This window comes from Plectropomus leopardus, chromosome 10, assembly GCF_008729295.1.
Source record: "Plectropomus leopardus isolate mb chromosome 10, YSFRI_Pleo_2.0, whole genome shotgun sequence".
Lineage (NCBI taxonomy): Eukaryota > Metazoa > Chordata > Actinopteri > Perciformes > Serranidae > Plectropomus > Plectropomus leopardus.
In genome coordinates, this window is record NC_056472.1 from 14,674,891 (window position 1) to 14,687,322 (window position 12,432).

Here is a 12,432-nt window from a genome sequence, read left to right on the forward strand (position 1 = left end):
TCAAGATTCAGTAATATTCGGTAAATGTGTTTCTTGATAACTGAAAAACTGCACTGAAGTCACTGAAAACAACGAGATCATGTAATTCCTTTCCTGTATACTGTTGGTATTGAAACATCTTTCCACAGTTTTTACTTCATTCGGTCAGTTGTTTTGTGCAGCCTGGGACCAACAAACTAAAAATGGGAATCTGAGGTTTTCACGTAACAACAGTGACACACTGAAACACTGACACATTGTAAACAGTTACACACAGTTACATGCAGGGATGGGTTAAGGTGAGAATGATTGGTCCTCTAGTGCCAAGCCCGACACATCCCATCAAGTATGTGGCATTTAAATACAGTAACATGGAACCTTTTTGTTTATCTAAACCTCATAAAGTAAAACTTCCAAATGTGTTACGTGTTTCAGAATTATTACCCAAGTGGCCAAAATCTGTTCAGTGTCTGAGGGAAATGTAACATTGGGAGTGTTGGTGTTTATTTTGGGGAACTACAGTGCCTCAATTCCAAAAGAGGTTTACATAAAACAAAGTAGATTCATTGTACTGAAAATACTTTCTGTACAAATCCAACTTCCTTTACGACTCTGGATGTGCAGCACAATAACAATGTTCGGAGCACAACTCAGTTTAAAAGCAATTGCATGTAACACACACATATACGCACACATAAACAGAGTCTAGAAAAAAAGGTCCAGTGGTAAACATTAGAGGGCGCCATTTGCAAAAGATTTAATCTTTTCACTATGTCTAATCCTTCATGTGGGATTATCTCCCTCTTCCTCCTTCTCATCTTTTAACACTTTATCCAAACCATAAGACTGACATCTTTAACTGGACCGGTATATTGGCAAAATAAGAGGAAAAACAACACAGCGTGGTTCACATACATAACAATGAATCCCCCTCTCCTTGGCCAATATTTGGTGCAATCCATCACTTGCCATGGGGCTCCTGTGTCCACACACACACACACACACACACACACACACACACACAATGTAACATTTTCGCTGCTGTGCACTGTCCCCTCCGAACACTGGATTTCAGCAGTCAAATTCCTGGATGGTTAGTATGAGATAGCAGTTTCATGTCTTTGTACCCTAACTGCATGTTGAGAGGGCAAACAAATATGGGCTTTTTGGGGGAAAATAGTAGGAGAGGGACTTGAGAGCACTTAGAAACATGTCAACAAAGATAATTACAATAGTTTACAAAAATGTTTTGAATTCAGGTGAGGGTGAAAAGAAAAAGGGAGGTTTCGGATGTGTCTCCTGCTCAGGTCCGTGGTTAAAACAGCTGGCGATCAAGGGCAAAAGGAGAGTTATGACATGCAAGCATATTCCCCTTGGAAAATGGCATCAATGTAGGCGATGACACTTGGAGGGTTCTTGGGTGAAATGGCATAAAAATTGTCTTCGGTCTGAACTCCTATGCACACCTCAAAGCAGTCCCTGTTCTGCATTTTGAAGCAGCAGTAAGACTTGTGCTGTCATGTCTGGACTCACAAGCTGTCAGTGGAGGTAACAGGCTGACTTCATGTACACATCACTTCACACAGTGACCTTTCAGTGGAGAATATGATGAAGAAGAGCTGCCTTTCTGTTTTCATCTTAGCTGTGATTTTTGTTGTTGTTGTGTTTCTGTCATTTTCCTTGGAGCACTCATAATGAGAGCAAATCCTCCTTAATTACCCTTGAAACAAAGATACTGTGGAAGTTTTATTGAAGGATGCGCTACCTCGACTCCATGAGAGCCATGTGATGCATTTTTTGTCTGAAATGGTGCAGCCCTCCTGTGGAGAAATGAGGGTTTTGATTGTTTCCCCTCACTGCAATCCCACTGGAAACAGCTTCTTATGGCTTTAAGCAACCACAAGATTCTTTAATCAAATGTCCAGAGATATTTCAGTTATCTCCCCACCAGTAAGTCCAGTATAGTTACATAAAAGGTTTGACATACAGTATATGATGACACATGTTCAGTTCTTGCTGCATTCTGAAGAAAAGGCTCCGCTCTTGTATCTTGACATTCATAAAGAACAAAACAGGACCAAACTGGCCAAATAAATACAACTTTTAACGGTCTGAGAAGAGAAAACCAGTGTGGGACTCACCGCTTTACTGGGATGTATTGAGTTCCTGCTGTGTTAACAGGCAGTTGATTAGGTTGGCACAGTAGGGTTAGGCTCTCTATCCCTAACTGTGACAAAGAGGTTTGAAGTGGCCTTGTGTGATTGTGTGTGTGTTGTTAGGGTTGTGCATTTCTCTGTCTCAGATGCGAACTGGAGGTCCGCTGGGCGCTGTGAGGGGCACTCGAGAACCGCAGTCGTAGTCGAGTTCGGCCATCCGGGAGCGACTCATCATTCGACTGTGGGAGTACGCTCGTCTGTCTGTTTGTCTGTCCCTGAAGCTCCTGATGTAGCTCTGTGGACGGACAGAGGAAAAAGGGTTGGTGTACACAGCGTACAAACATAATGGGATAGATGTAACATAATGGCAGTAAACCGCACAAACAGCAGTCATGAAAGCATAAAATTTAGGCGCAACTAATGTTAACAGAAATGTTTTTGGAAGTATACTTATTCACTTTCTTGCATAGTTAAATAAAAAGATCAATACCAACTCATATCTTACCACATATAACAAGTTTGTTTCGACCTCACTCTCTTGCTTAGGCCATTGTTTACTTTCCTCACTTCCATTTCTCTTGTCATCTGCTGAGCTGAACTGTCAGTCTGGGTGATTTCATTCATTGACGGGCTGTGCCGATGCCGAATTGGTGGAAAAAAAGCTGACAAGGGTCCTCAAGGGTCAAAGTTTAGGGGACTGCATTTTGGTGTGTCAGGGCCTTAGAACCCAGGTAGCCAGATTTTGTTACCGTGAAACAAAGCCAGACTAGTTGTCTTGATGCTAAGCTAAGCTAATTGCCTGCTGACCACAGTTATGTATTTATCTAACTGATAAGAGTGTGGCATGTATTTTCTCAACCCACTCTTAGCATATAAAGCAAATTACCATAATTAGTGAACAATATCAAATAATTTCATAAAAGTTGTCAAACAGAATATGAAACAAATAAAATATAACAAAAGAGATTGGGTTTTTTTTTAAGGCAAACTGACTGAAATACGTCTTCTGGTGTCTGTATTTACACCCATTATTTCAAAAGGTGGTGTGTTCCAGTGTAAAGTTGTATCTACATTTGTTTGATTTAAGATCATAAGCACATAAGGTAGAAACACTGAAAATATTTCTAAAATAATCAATAATTCTTGAAACATTTTTCAAAGCAGGACATTTTTACCTATGTAGTCAGAATCTCAACTTCAATACACCTCAGTAATAAGGAGTCTGGGAGGCCCAGATAGCTCAAGTAAAGCGCATCTCATTTAGGCTGAGGCTCTCTCCTGCCTTTTGAGACTATCAAATAAAGCAGTAAAATCCCCCCCTAAAAATATCCAATAAAGAATAAGGACACCACTGCATCTTACTGGCGACAGCACATCTCCATCAAAGCGTCTTTTAGGGTTTGCCTTGCGATGGTAGCCGGGTTCAGTCTGAGGAGGAGGGACTTTAGGTGGCTGAGAGCTCTGGGCTTGGTGATGAGGGTGGGATGCGGCCGGGTGATGGTACTGCTGGTGGTGGTGGTGATGGGTGTGGCCTTTCTGCTTGTGGCTGGTCTTCTGGATGTCTCGTTTTTTCTTCTTCTTGTTCTCCTTCTCCTTTTTCAGCCTCTCTTCCCGCTGCCGGATCCGCATGAGCTGGACCCTCCGTTGCTGTCGACTCAAAACCACTGAAGACAAAACAACCAGAGATATCATAATGTGTGGAGAGAGTAGGAACAATTGATAAACATAAAGGAGTAAGAGGATGATGAAGGTAAAACGATGCAGTTTTTATTAAGAAAGAAAAGTAACTGATTGCATCAAGAGAAAATGACACCTTCAGAATCACGCACTAAAAACAGGAGAAACCTTCAATCAGATGTTTTTGAATGTTGAAATTATCTTTGAATCTATCCCTAAGGTGGTTGCTGTAAGCACAGGCTACAAAAAGAAAAAGGAAGAAAAAGTCCCACTGATGTCCATTCCCTAATTTCCTTCATTCAATTCAGTCCGTTGGCAGACAGATAATTCTCCTTGCTGCATGTACTCGTTCTGCGCTGCTCAGTCTCCTGACATATTGTGAGTGGGTGAGTGTGTTCGTGTTATTTTCACACCCTCCCCGGCAAAGGATGCCCAAAACCCATCCTGTCTCACTGTCCATTGATTCCCCATATGATTATTTTTGGGTATGCATGTTTTTAAGCATTTTAGCTCAGTGGTTTAATATTCAGTTGTGTTGGGGAATCTGTTTCATGTTCATTATGTGAGGTCAAAATGTTACTGCAAGTACAGTGACCCTGCTGAACTCTGTGAAGACAAGATGTACTGTATGCGTCACAGCTTAAGTGTGTGTGTGGGTGGGTGTGGAAGTGTTATGAGGTCTATTGTTGTTTCTTTGTGCGGGCGGACAGCTAACGAGGCACCATCTGCCAGGGAAACTGCTTAATGATACCCCCCTTTTCTCTTCAGCTTACCCAACCTCAGGCCCCTCTGGCTACATGCTGCTGCTGCTGTGTGTGTGTGTGTGTGTGTGTGTGTGTGTGTATGTGTGTGGGTTCTTGTACATCTATCTTTGTGAGGACCAATAGCTTTAGATTATGTGAGGGAGGACATTTCGGACAGTCCTTGCTTTTTTTAAAGGCTGTTTAAGAGTTTAAGTTTAAATTAGGCTATGGGTGGGTTGGAGTTAAGTTGTTATGATTCAGGTTAGGGTTAGTGCCCTGGGAATAAACTATGTCAGGTATCACAGGTTCCTTGGGTGATGTGAGGGTATAAGGGCAGAGGGATGTCGTAAACTGTACAGCCCACTGAGACAAACCATGTTTTGTGATAATGGGCTCTATAAATAAAATTGACCTGACTTGACTTGACTATCACAAGTATAGAGGTGCAAATGTATGTCTGTGTGTGTGTTTGTGTCAAATCATTGTCCACGCATGCAGACAAAAAAATAGCATGTGCAACCTAATCCATTTATGCTTGTGTCCTGCACACTATTCAATCAGCTGACGGACACATTATTTTCCTTACTGCTCCACTCGGTTGCCCTGCTTACCCATTGTGCCCCAGTTTATCACCCTCCCCTGCCCTTCCCCCAGTACACCTGCTCCCTCTTTTCTCCGTCTCCGTTCCCCTATCCCTCTTTCTTTGTCAATACAGTACCTTTCATCATAAAGGACATACAAACTCTGACAGCAGTAAATACGTTTTTTTTTTAAGTTACATTAAAGATTGTGTGCTTTATATGTTAATTCAAGGGGGGTTCTAAGTAACACAGTGATGATCTTTACTGACCTGGCTCTTATCACAAAGCAGCAGTAACTGCAGTAAAATCCACAATTCTTTTGCTGGAGCCTCCTTCTCATTTCCCCACCTTCATTCTTCTTCCCAATCACAAGCTGTATCTATGGCAACCAGCAGGCAACACGCATGCAGCACTTACACATATGCAACAATGTTTTTGTTTTATTTTTTTGGTCCTGTTATTTTTGGCTTTTTCAGATCTTTGTTTATAGAATTTATTTGTCTGTGAGTTATTGTTTGACAGGGAGAAAAGCTGGAGCGTAGTAATAACGTGTACATTTTTTAACAATATAGTCACCATTGTCGGGAAGTAACTAGATACATGTAACAACATTATGTTATTAGATTACAAAATAAATCAGTAACTGAGAGGATTTACATCTGAATATATTCTTCTACCATATGTGTCATTCACTCTCACTCATTCTGTTGCTTTGTATCTTTTCTCTGTCCAGTTCTTTAGCATATTTCTGGACAACATAGGTCAGCAAAGCCAATGATATAAATTTGAGTGCAGCACCATTAAGGGTAGGATGTCTTACACTTTGAAAATTGTCATGGTCTGGCATGCCTGGGACCAGCCAATCATGCCAAGACTCATTACTATATCATTAGACAACATTGCCTTTCATTGCTCGAAATTCAACAATATCTTACTTTTGAAATCAGAAGAGAGCTCTAACATTACTGTATAGAGTAAATGTATTTTACTAAAATGCTGAAAATGCTGCCAGCATCAAATGTTTGATTTCAAACCTGTAGCTTTAATACCCAGTTTAAAGCAGATGTTTAAAAAGTAATCATATGTAATAAGTTACATTACTTTGATTAAGCAATTAATATAGATACATCACTACATTTTTAAAAGGGGAAATAGTAATCTGTAACCTATTAGATTCAAAAGTAGCCTTTCCAACACTAATAGCTGCATGCTAAGAAATAAATGTAGTTCTTCCCATATTGACAGTTTCAGCCTATATGTGCTTCCCTATGTCTATACCCATGTCTAGGTCTCTTTAACCATCACACTAAAATTGCACATTTTTCAAAATAGCACTAAAAAGCTTCTTCTATCTCTTTGCCCACACCCTCTGACTGGAAGCCACGACAGCCTGCTGTTTAATCCCATTATTTGAGGCCATGTGTGACTTCTTCTAAGACAGTGTTTAAGTCTGCATGTCATATGCCAGCAAAGATCAAATGTGAGTTTATGTGTGTGTTTGTGTACAGTGTGTAGTGTGCAGTTTTTCCTAGTTTATGAGTGAGTGGGAGACCATGCCCCTGTATATTTCTGTCTCTGTCTGAGACTGTTTGTGTGTATGAGTTGTGTGTCGTGTGTTTGTGTGCTGTATTTACACTGTGTGTGTGAGTGTGATCTCACCATCTGTGTTGTGCAGAACAGATTACTGCTGAATACACCAACTTTCATGTTGGTGTATTCAGACTCTTCCTTACAAACACACACAAACACACACACTCTCAAACACACACACAGTCCCCACTCTCACTACATCTGTAATTTCTTAAACTGCCAATAAAAGTGCCTATTCAATAAAATAAGGATAGATTTGTCAGTCTTGATAAAATGGTACCACTTTGTAGCGGCCTTTGTGAGATCGATACTGACTCACCTCATCATCATTCTGTGCATTTGACATGCTAACTTGGTATCTAAGATTGACGTTAAAATCAAATTCATAGACAGAAATACATTTTTTGTGTGGAAGTAGCACATTAATTACATAAAATTGGGTTAAATGAATTCTTGATTAAACATGCACAAACTTCCGCATATGCATGTACACAGTTCCTAAAGCATGGCCATCGCAGCTGCAGTCGTCTTTCATTTGTTGCCATCATGGGTGATATTGGTGGTAATACTGTAAATATGTATGCATGCTCTACAACATGTGCTTCAAGAGGTCTGTAACAGCCTTGCCTGAAGTTTGTGGCTGTGGCCTACATTGCTATAAAGCTAGAGTAGACAAACTGAGGTGAATCAGACGTTTCTGAGCATTGAGAGTTTCAGGTTGGTGCAGAAGCTGGTATTTATTTTGGCTGTAAACTAATCAATTGCATTCAATTTCAGTTAATGCAAGTTACTATTTTTACATAATATGTGTGAATTTTATGAATTCGCTTGCTTTTTATGATGTTTTTTTTTAAAATATTCCCCCATGGAAAAAGAAAAAGATCAAAGTCTGCTCTCTTACATGTCCTGTCAGCCTCAGACATTCTCGTTTTTCTCAGGTCCCTGAATTTTTATGGGATTTTCCAAACCTGAAATCCCCTTTGTCTAGAAAATGTCCCTGGTGTATTTCTGCCTTTCCACCTGACCTCCACACCCACCTGCTCCCAATTCCCTCAGCAGCTCCGCAGTAGCCTTTTTTCCATTTCTTCCTGCATGTGCTTGTATCTGGCCTCCGCCCCTGTATGTGACGTGCTACTAAGGCTTGGACCTGCTGCCTCATTCTTACCTGCCTTTAACTCCTGTTGGATTTGTTTGCATGTTTGGACTGAATCCACATTGCTAAACAAAACGTTTTAAAGTTTTTAAGAAAAAAAAAACAAGTCAAATTTCCAAATTCAACCTACTCTGCCTATAAGTAGTCCTAAGCCCTGTTGTCACTTTTGTGATAACTGGGTTTTTGGGGGTTTTTTTTGTAATATCCAATTACCAATGCAAAAGAAGCTCTTAATTTTCTGTAATTTAGTATAAGGTCAGTGCTTTAGAAACACTGTTGTATTCTTGCACGTCAATCATGTTTTGTACACCTAGTCATGCCCTCTAAACATTTTACAAATCATGTTAAATAATCCTTAAAGGTTCAGTGTGTAGGATTAAGGAACATCTATTAGTTGAATTGGTATATAATATTGCAGTATTATAAAGTAATCTTTTGAAAATTTGAATTGTTGTATATTCTTTGCCTTAAACTTATATAAGTAGCCCTGAATAGACAAACCAAAAAACTGGCTCTAGATTAGGCCATTAGCATTTTTGCGTTGGCCACAGTAGTTCTCTTAAACGCTGGACACAAGCGAGAAGTTCCTCGCCACTAATTGCCATTAAATCCTTCATGCTGACCTATCAAACAATTCTTGACATTATTTTCATGTACTTCACTTTTCTATCCACTAAAAATGTCTGAATTATTCATCAAACTAACAATATGTGAAACAAAGTCCTTACATATTTTCATATTTTTAAAAGTAGTAATACTGCCAAGAAACAAAACCAACAAATATGGCAAAATAGTGATTTTTCAAATATGCTCTCCACTCACCCTCTGTGTGAGAAAACCCCTCTGCAGTGACTTTCCATTGGATCAGCACTCCGAGGAGGGCAAGGACAGGCCACACACCCATGATGACCCAAGTAAACCAGCACACTGGCTTCTTTGGTGCCACCTGCAAAGATTACAACTACAGTTTAGTTGGCTAAGGATCATTCATAAAACTGTTCAATTGTGCTAAATAACTAGTTCCTAAATAAATAATAACACTTTTGTCAGTCTCTCAAAACCTCTTAAGAATCCCCAGAGTTATCCTTGCACAAATAACCAGAACACATGAAACACGCTAATATACCAATACAAATGCTAAGTATCTGGTTTGGTTACAAAATTATGATCTTGAAGATGACCACCATCTCAAAATGAATGCTTTGTAATTTGTGCCTCAATGCTAAATGTTTCACAATCTTATAAACAGGTCTAAAAAAAACCCACAGTGGCTCTAGCAGAGCTCCCAAGTCTCTACATGCAGAACTCTGTGGGTTTAGACAAATAAAACTTAGCAAACAAATGTGAAAGAGGGTATTTCTGAATACTGATCCTCATCCATTATCTACTGAGTAAATAAAAAAGGTCTGAGAGCTATGCAGAACATTTTTAAAAGGGTTGAGAATTAGATTGACATTTGGGCTCCAAATCAAATAAAGGCTGTGACAAATTGAATTAAAGACCTTAATAAATAACTGAAGGGGGCGACCTCCGGCTCACTGGGTAGAGTGTGTGCCCCATATGGCTTCCACAGTGGCCTATGTTTGAGTTGTTCCTGTGGCCCTTTGCTGCGTGTCAAGCCCCCGAAACAAAATTCAGCCATAAAATAATGATGCACCCCTCATGACCACCTTCAAACATATAGACAAATTAAAAGCATTTCACTTTCCCTGCATTAACAGTTTAAACAGAAACATGAAGACAAAAAAACAGAAAGGCCTACCCTGAGTCTCTCGTAGACATAGTGTACCAGGGCGAACAGCTCTATAAAGTAATCCACAGTGACAGTGATGATGGCAGAGCCGAAAGTGGCAGTGGAGAAGGTGACGAAGCAGCGCTGCCATTGAAGAGTGAGGACGGCAAATAGAGTCCCAGAACCCAGGAGAACACCCAGAGGGACCCATACCGTTCTGGGGTGGTAGAACTCCTCCATAACCTTGGAGAGAGAGGGAAGGGTTAATTTAACTTTGTTGGTATGTTTTGTGGTAGATTTTTTTATTGTTTTAATAAGCAGAATCAGGGCCTGGGCACATTAATGAAAACAAGAAGGTCTACAAAATCAAATTTGAATCAATTCCTTGTTGCGGCAGATGTAAACCACACCAAGAGTTCACCTGAAGTTAAGTTATGGAGAACGTTGGCATGCAAATTGGCAACATCACCTATAACGTCAGCATTGTCTTCTAAAAGATGATTTGAAGGCCAACCGCCTGCCTTGCAGTGTGATGTTACTTTGAGTAGATGTTTTATGTGCTCATTTGTTGTTGGTGACCTAACCACAACCACACATTCCACTTTTCAGTGCGACTGGGCCCAAGACAACACTCCCAACTTTTTAAATACTTGATCACACCCCCTGGCATCTGATACCAAGACAAAAGGCATCCTTGTTTGGATGAGATGCAGATTTCAGTTAACTCCAGTGTAAACACATCTGCAGCAATATTAGATGCTCAGAACTACTGAGATATGAAAAAGAACGAGAAAGTTAACGTGGGTGTATGTTTGGTCAAACAGACACAGGACTTTCACTGAGGAGACTACTGTTTGTTTCCCTTGTGAAACCAAAAGTGTTATTTCACTTAAACCATGATCTTGTCTTAAACCTGAACAAGTAGTTTTGGTGCCAAAATCTATGAGCTCTATGTGATCATAGAAGTTTACATTTTTTAAAAAAATGACTCTAGAGGGCTACATGTGATAGGCCAGTGACTAAGCATCAGTATTGTTGACAGTTGACGTACATTTTGAAGTTGGGCGTGAGAATGTGTTACTCAAGAACATTTCTATGTGATAATAGTACAATGCTTTTATTCATGAAGACTGTTTGCATTAATGTTATATGAGACGTTTTATCACTTATCTCAAGTAGCCTATTGTATATATGGTATTTTTATTGGGATTCTGAATAAAAAGGAATCTAAATGTAAATGGTGCACAATCCAATGTGCCTCCTCACCACCAGTGAAGCCACTCCAACCAGCAGGCCTAGCAGTAGGCCCACCATAAACAGTCCCACGCTGCGAACCAACATGGTCACAAGGCCACACAGGGTCCCGATGCCCAGGCCGATGCCCACTGACGCCTCTACGCTCAGCTGAGTGTCCATCACCCTCTCCTTGTAGCACAGCATGAAGATGACCACAGAGCCAAACATTAGGCCTGTGAGGAACAATACGGCCTTGAAGCATCGATAGCCTGGAGGGGAAATGAGTAAACAGAACACTGAGGTTATCACAAGCATACAAACGCTGGTACATGCTGCACCTGTGTGTGTATGGCTCGATTTCCCTTCAAACACAAACACACAAGAGGCAGTACTTTTGAATGATACATTGGGATTGACATAGCCTGAGCAGATGCCAAGCTTATCGATCAACACCATCATTCATGCCAAAAACATACCAAGACCAGTGTACAACAACAAGGCCAAAACATGATGAGAGAGAGAACGTGTCTGCGAACAATTTTCCAATAAAGTACATTGTAAAAGGTTTATAAGTTGTAATTATAAACAAGAGAGACCACAGGTAATTGTTAAAAATTGTTTCATTCATTTTTATAAAACATTTATGCTTTATAGAAATATATATAATACATCACAAAAAGCAACCTTTTATGGCCTCTCAAAATTTAGACTACAGGACGGAAAAACATTTGGATTGAGATCAAGTGGCAACCTCTGAGGCTGAAAAATTAAACCATCAAGGAGGTGCCAGAAACTGCAGCTGTTGGAATGGCTACATAAGGCTGGCTCAAATGTTAAAATGCCCAACTTTACAACTGAAATAAACATGTTTACAGTGTGGTAAAAGAGACAGTTTTGGTCTCTATAGCTCATTTCCTTGGCTCCTCAGTCAGATCGACCCTTCACTCCTTCACAGTGCCAGTCCCTTGCCCAAATAGTCACATCTGGCTCTAAACCCCCCCAAAACAAAACAAACAAAAAAAAATCCAAAAACAAAAGACAACCAAGATGCCAATGTCAGAAATGCAGAACTCCAGGCTTCAATTTGGGAGTCCACACACAGTGATGTCATGGTCAGACTGACTACGAAAAGTAATGCACCCAAATTCGTACAAATCCCATTTAGTTTGACAGACTGGGATCATGTGACCAGTGCGCTGATGGGAGTAAACAAGGATGCAGTCCTGAGCAGTCTAGAGGGGAGCCACGCTGAGCTGGTGGATGGATAAAAAAAAAAATCTGACTTTTCCCTGGGGCTGTTGTGCATGCATTTTCTTAAGATATCATGGAGCCAATCTATGAGAATACGTTGTCAAGGTAGCTATGTCATTACTTTACTACCAGTCTATGGTTGAGATTCATCATCCTCTATGATAACTTGATAATTCTTTCTATTTAGCTCTTCATTTCATCTGGCAGATCTGACCAATAGACATTTGTCCACTTTATTTTCTTGCTGGAAAATTGCCGTAGAGCACCTGGACAAACATCTGTTACCTTAGATCCAACTACCTTTAAAATGGGCAGTTTATGGATGAACAAATGG

At 40.2% G+C, this 12,432-nt stretch overlaps 1 protein-coding gene across 1 annotated transcript in view; it reads right to left on the bottom strand.

Annotated features, from left to right (window-relative positions):
* Positions 1 to 1,971: 1,971 nt before the first annotated feature.
* tmem198a (transmembrane protein 198a) overlaps positions 1,972 to 12,432 on the bottom strand; it is a 33,515-nt gene continuing 23,054 nt past the window's right edge. The window contains exons 3-7 of the mRNA XM_042494179.1: positions 10,878 to 11,116; positions 9,642 to 9,854; positions 8,702 to 8,825; positions 3,498 to 3,799; positions 1,972 to 2,430 (exon numbers count right to left, since the gene is read on the bottom strand). Coding sequence (XP_042350113.1) covers positions 2,278 to 2,430; positions 3,498 to 3,799; positions 8,702 to 8,825; positions 9,642 to 9,854; positions 10,878 to 11,116 — 1,031 coding nt within the window. The 3' untranslated portion in view covers positions 1,972 to 2,277. The remainder of the gene's footprint in view (positions 2,431 to 3,497; positions 3,800 to 8,701; positions 8,826 to 9,641; positions 9,855 to 10,877; positions 11,117 to 12,432) is intronic.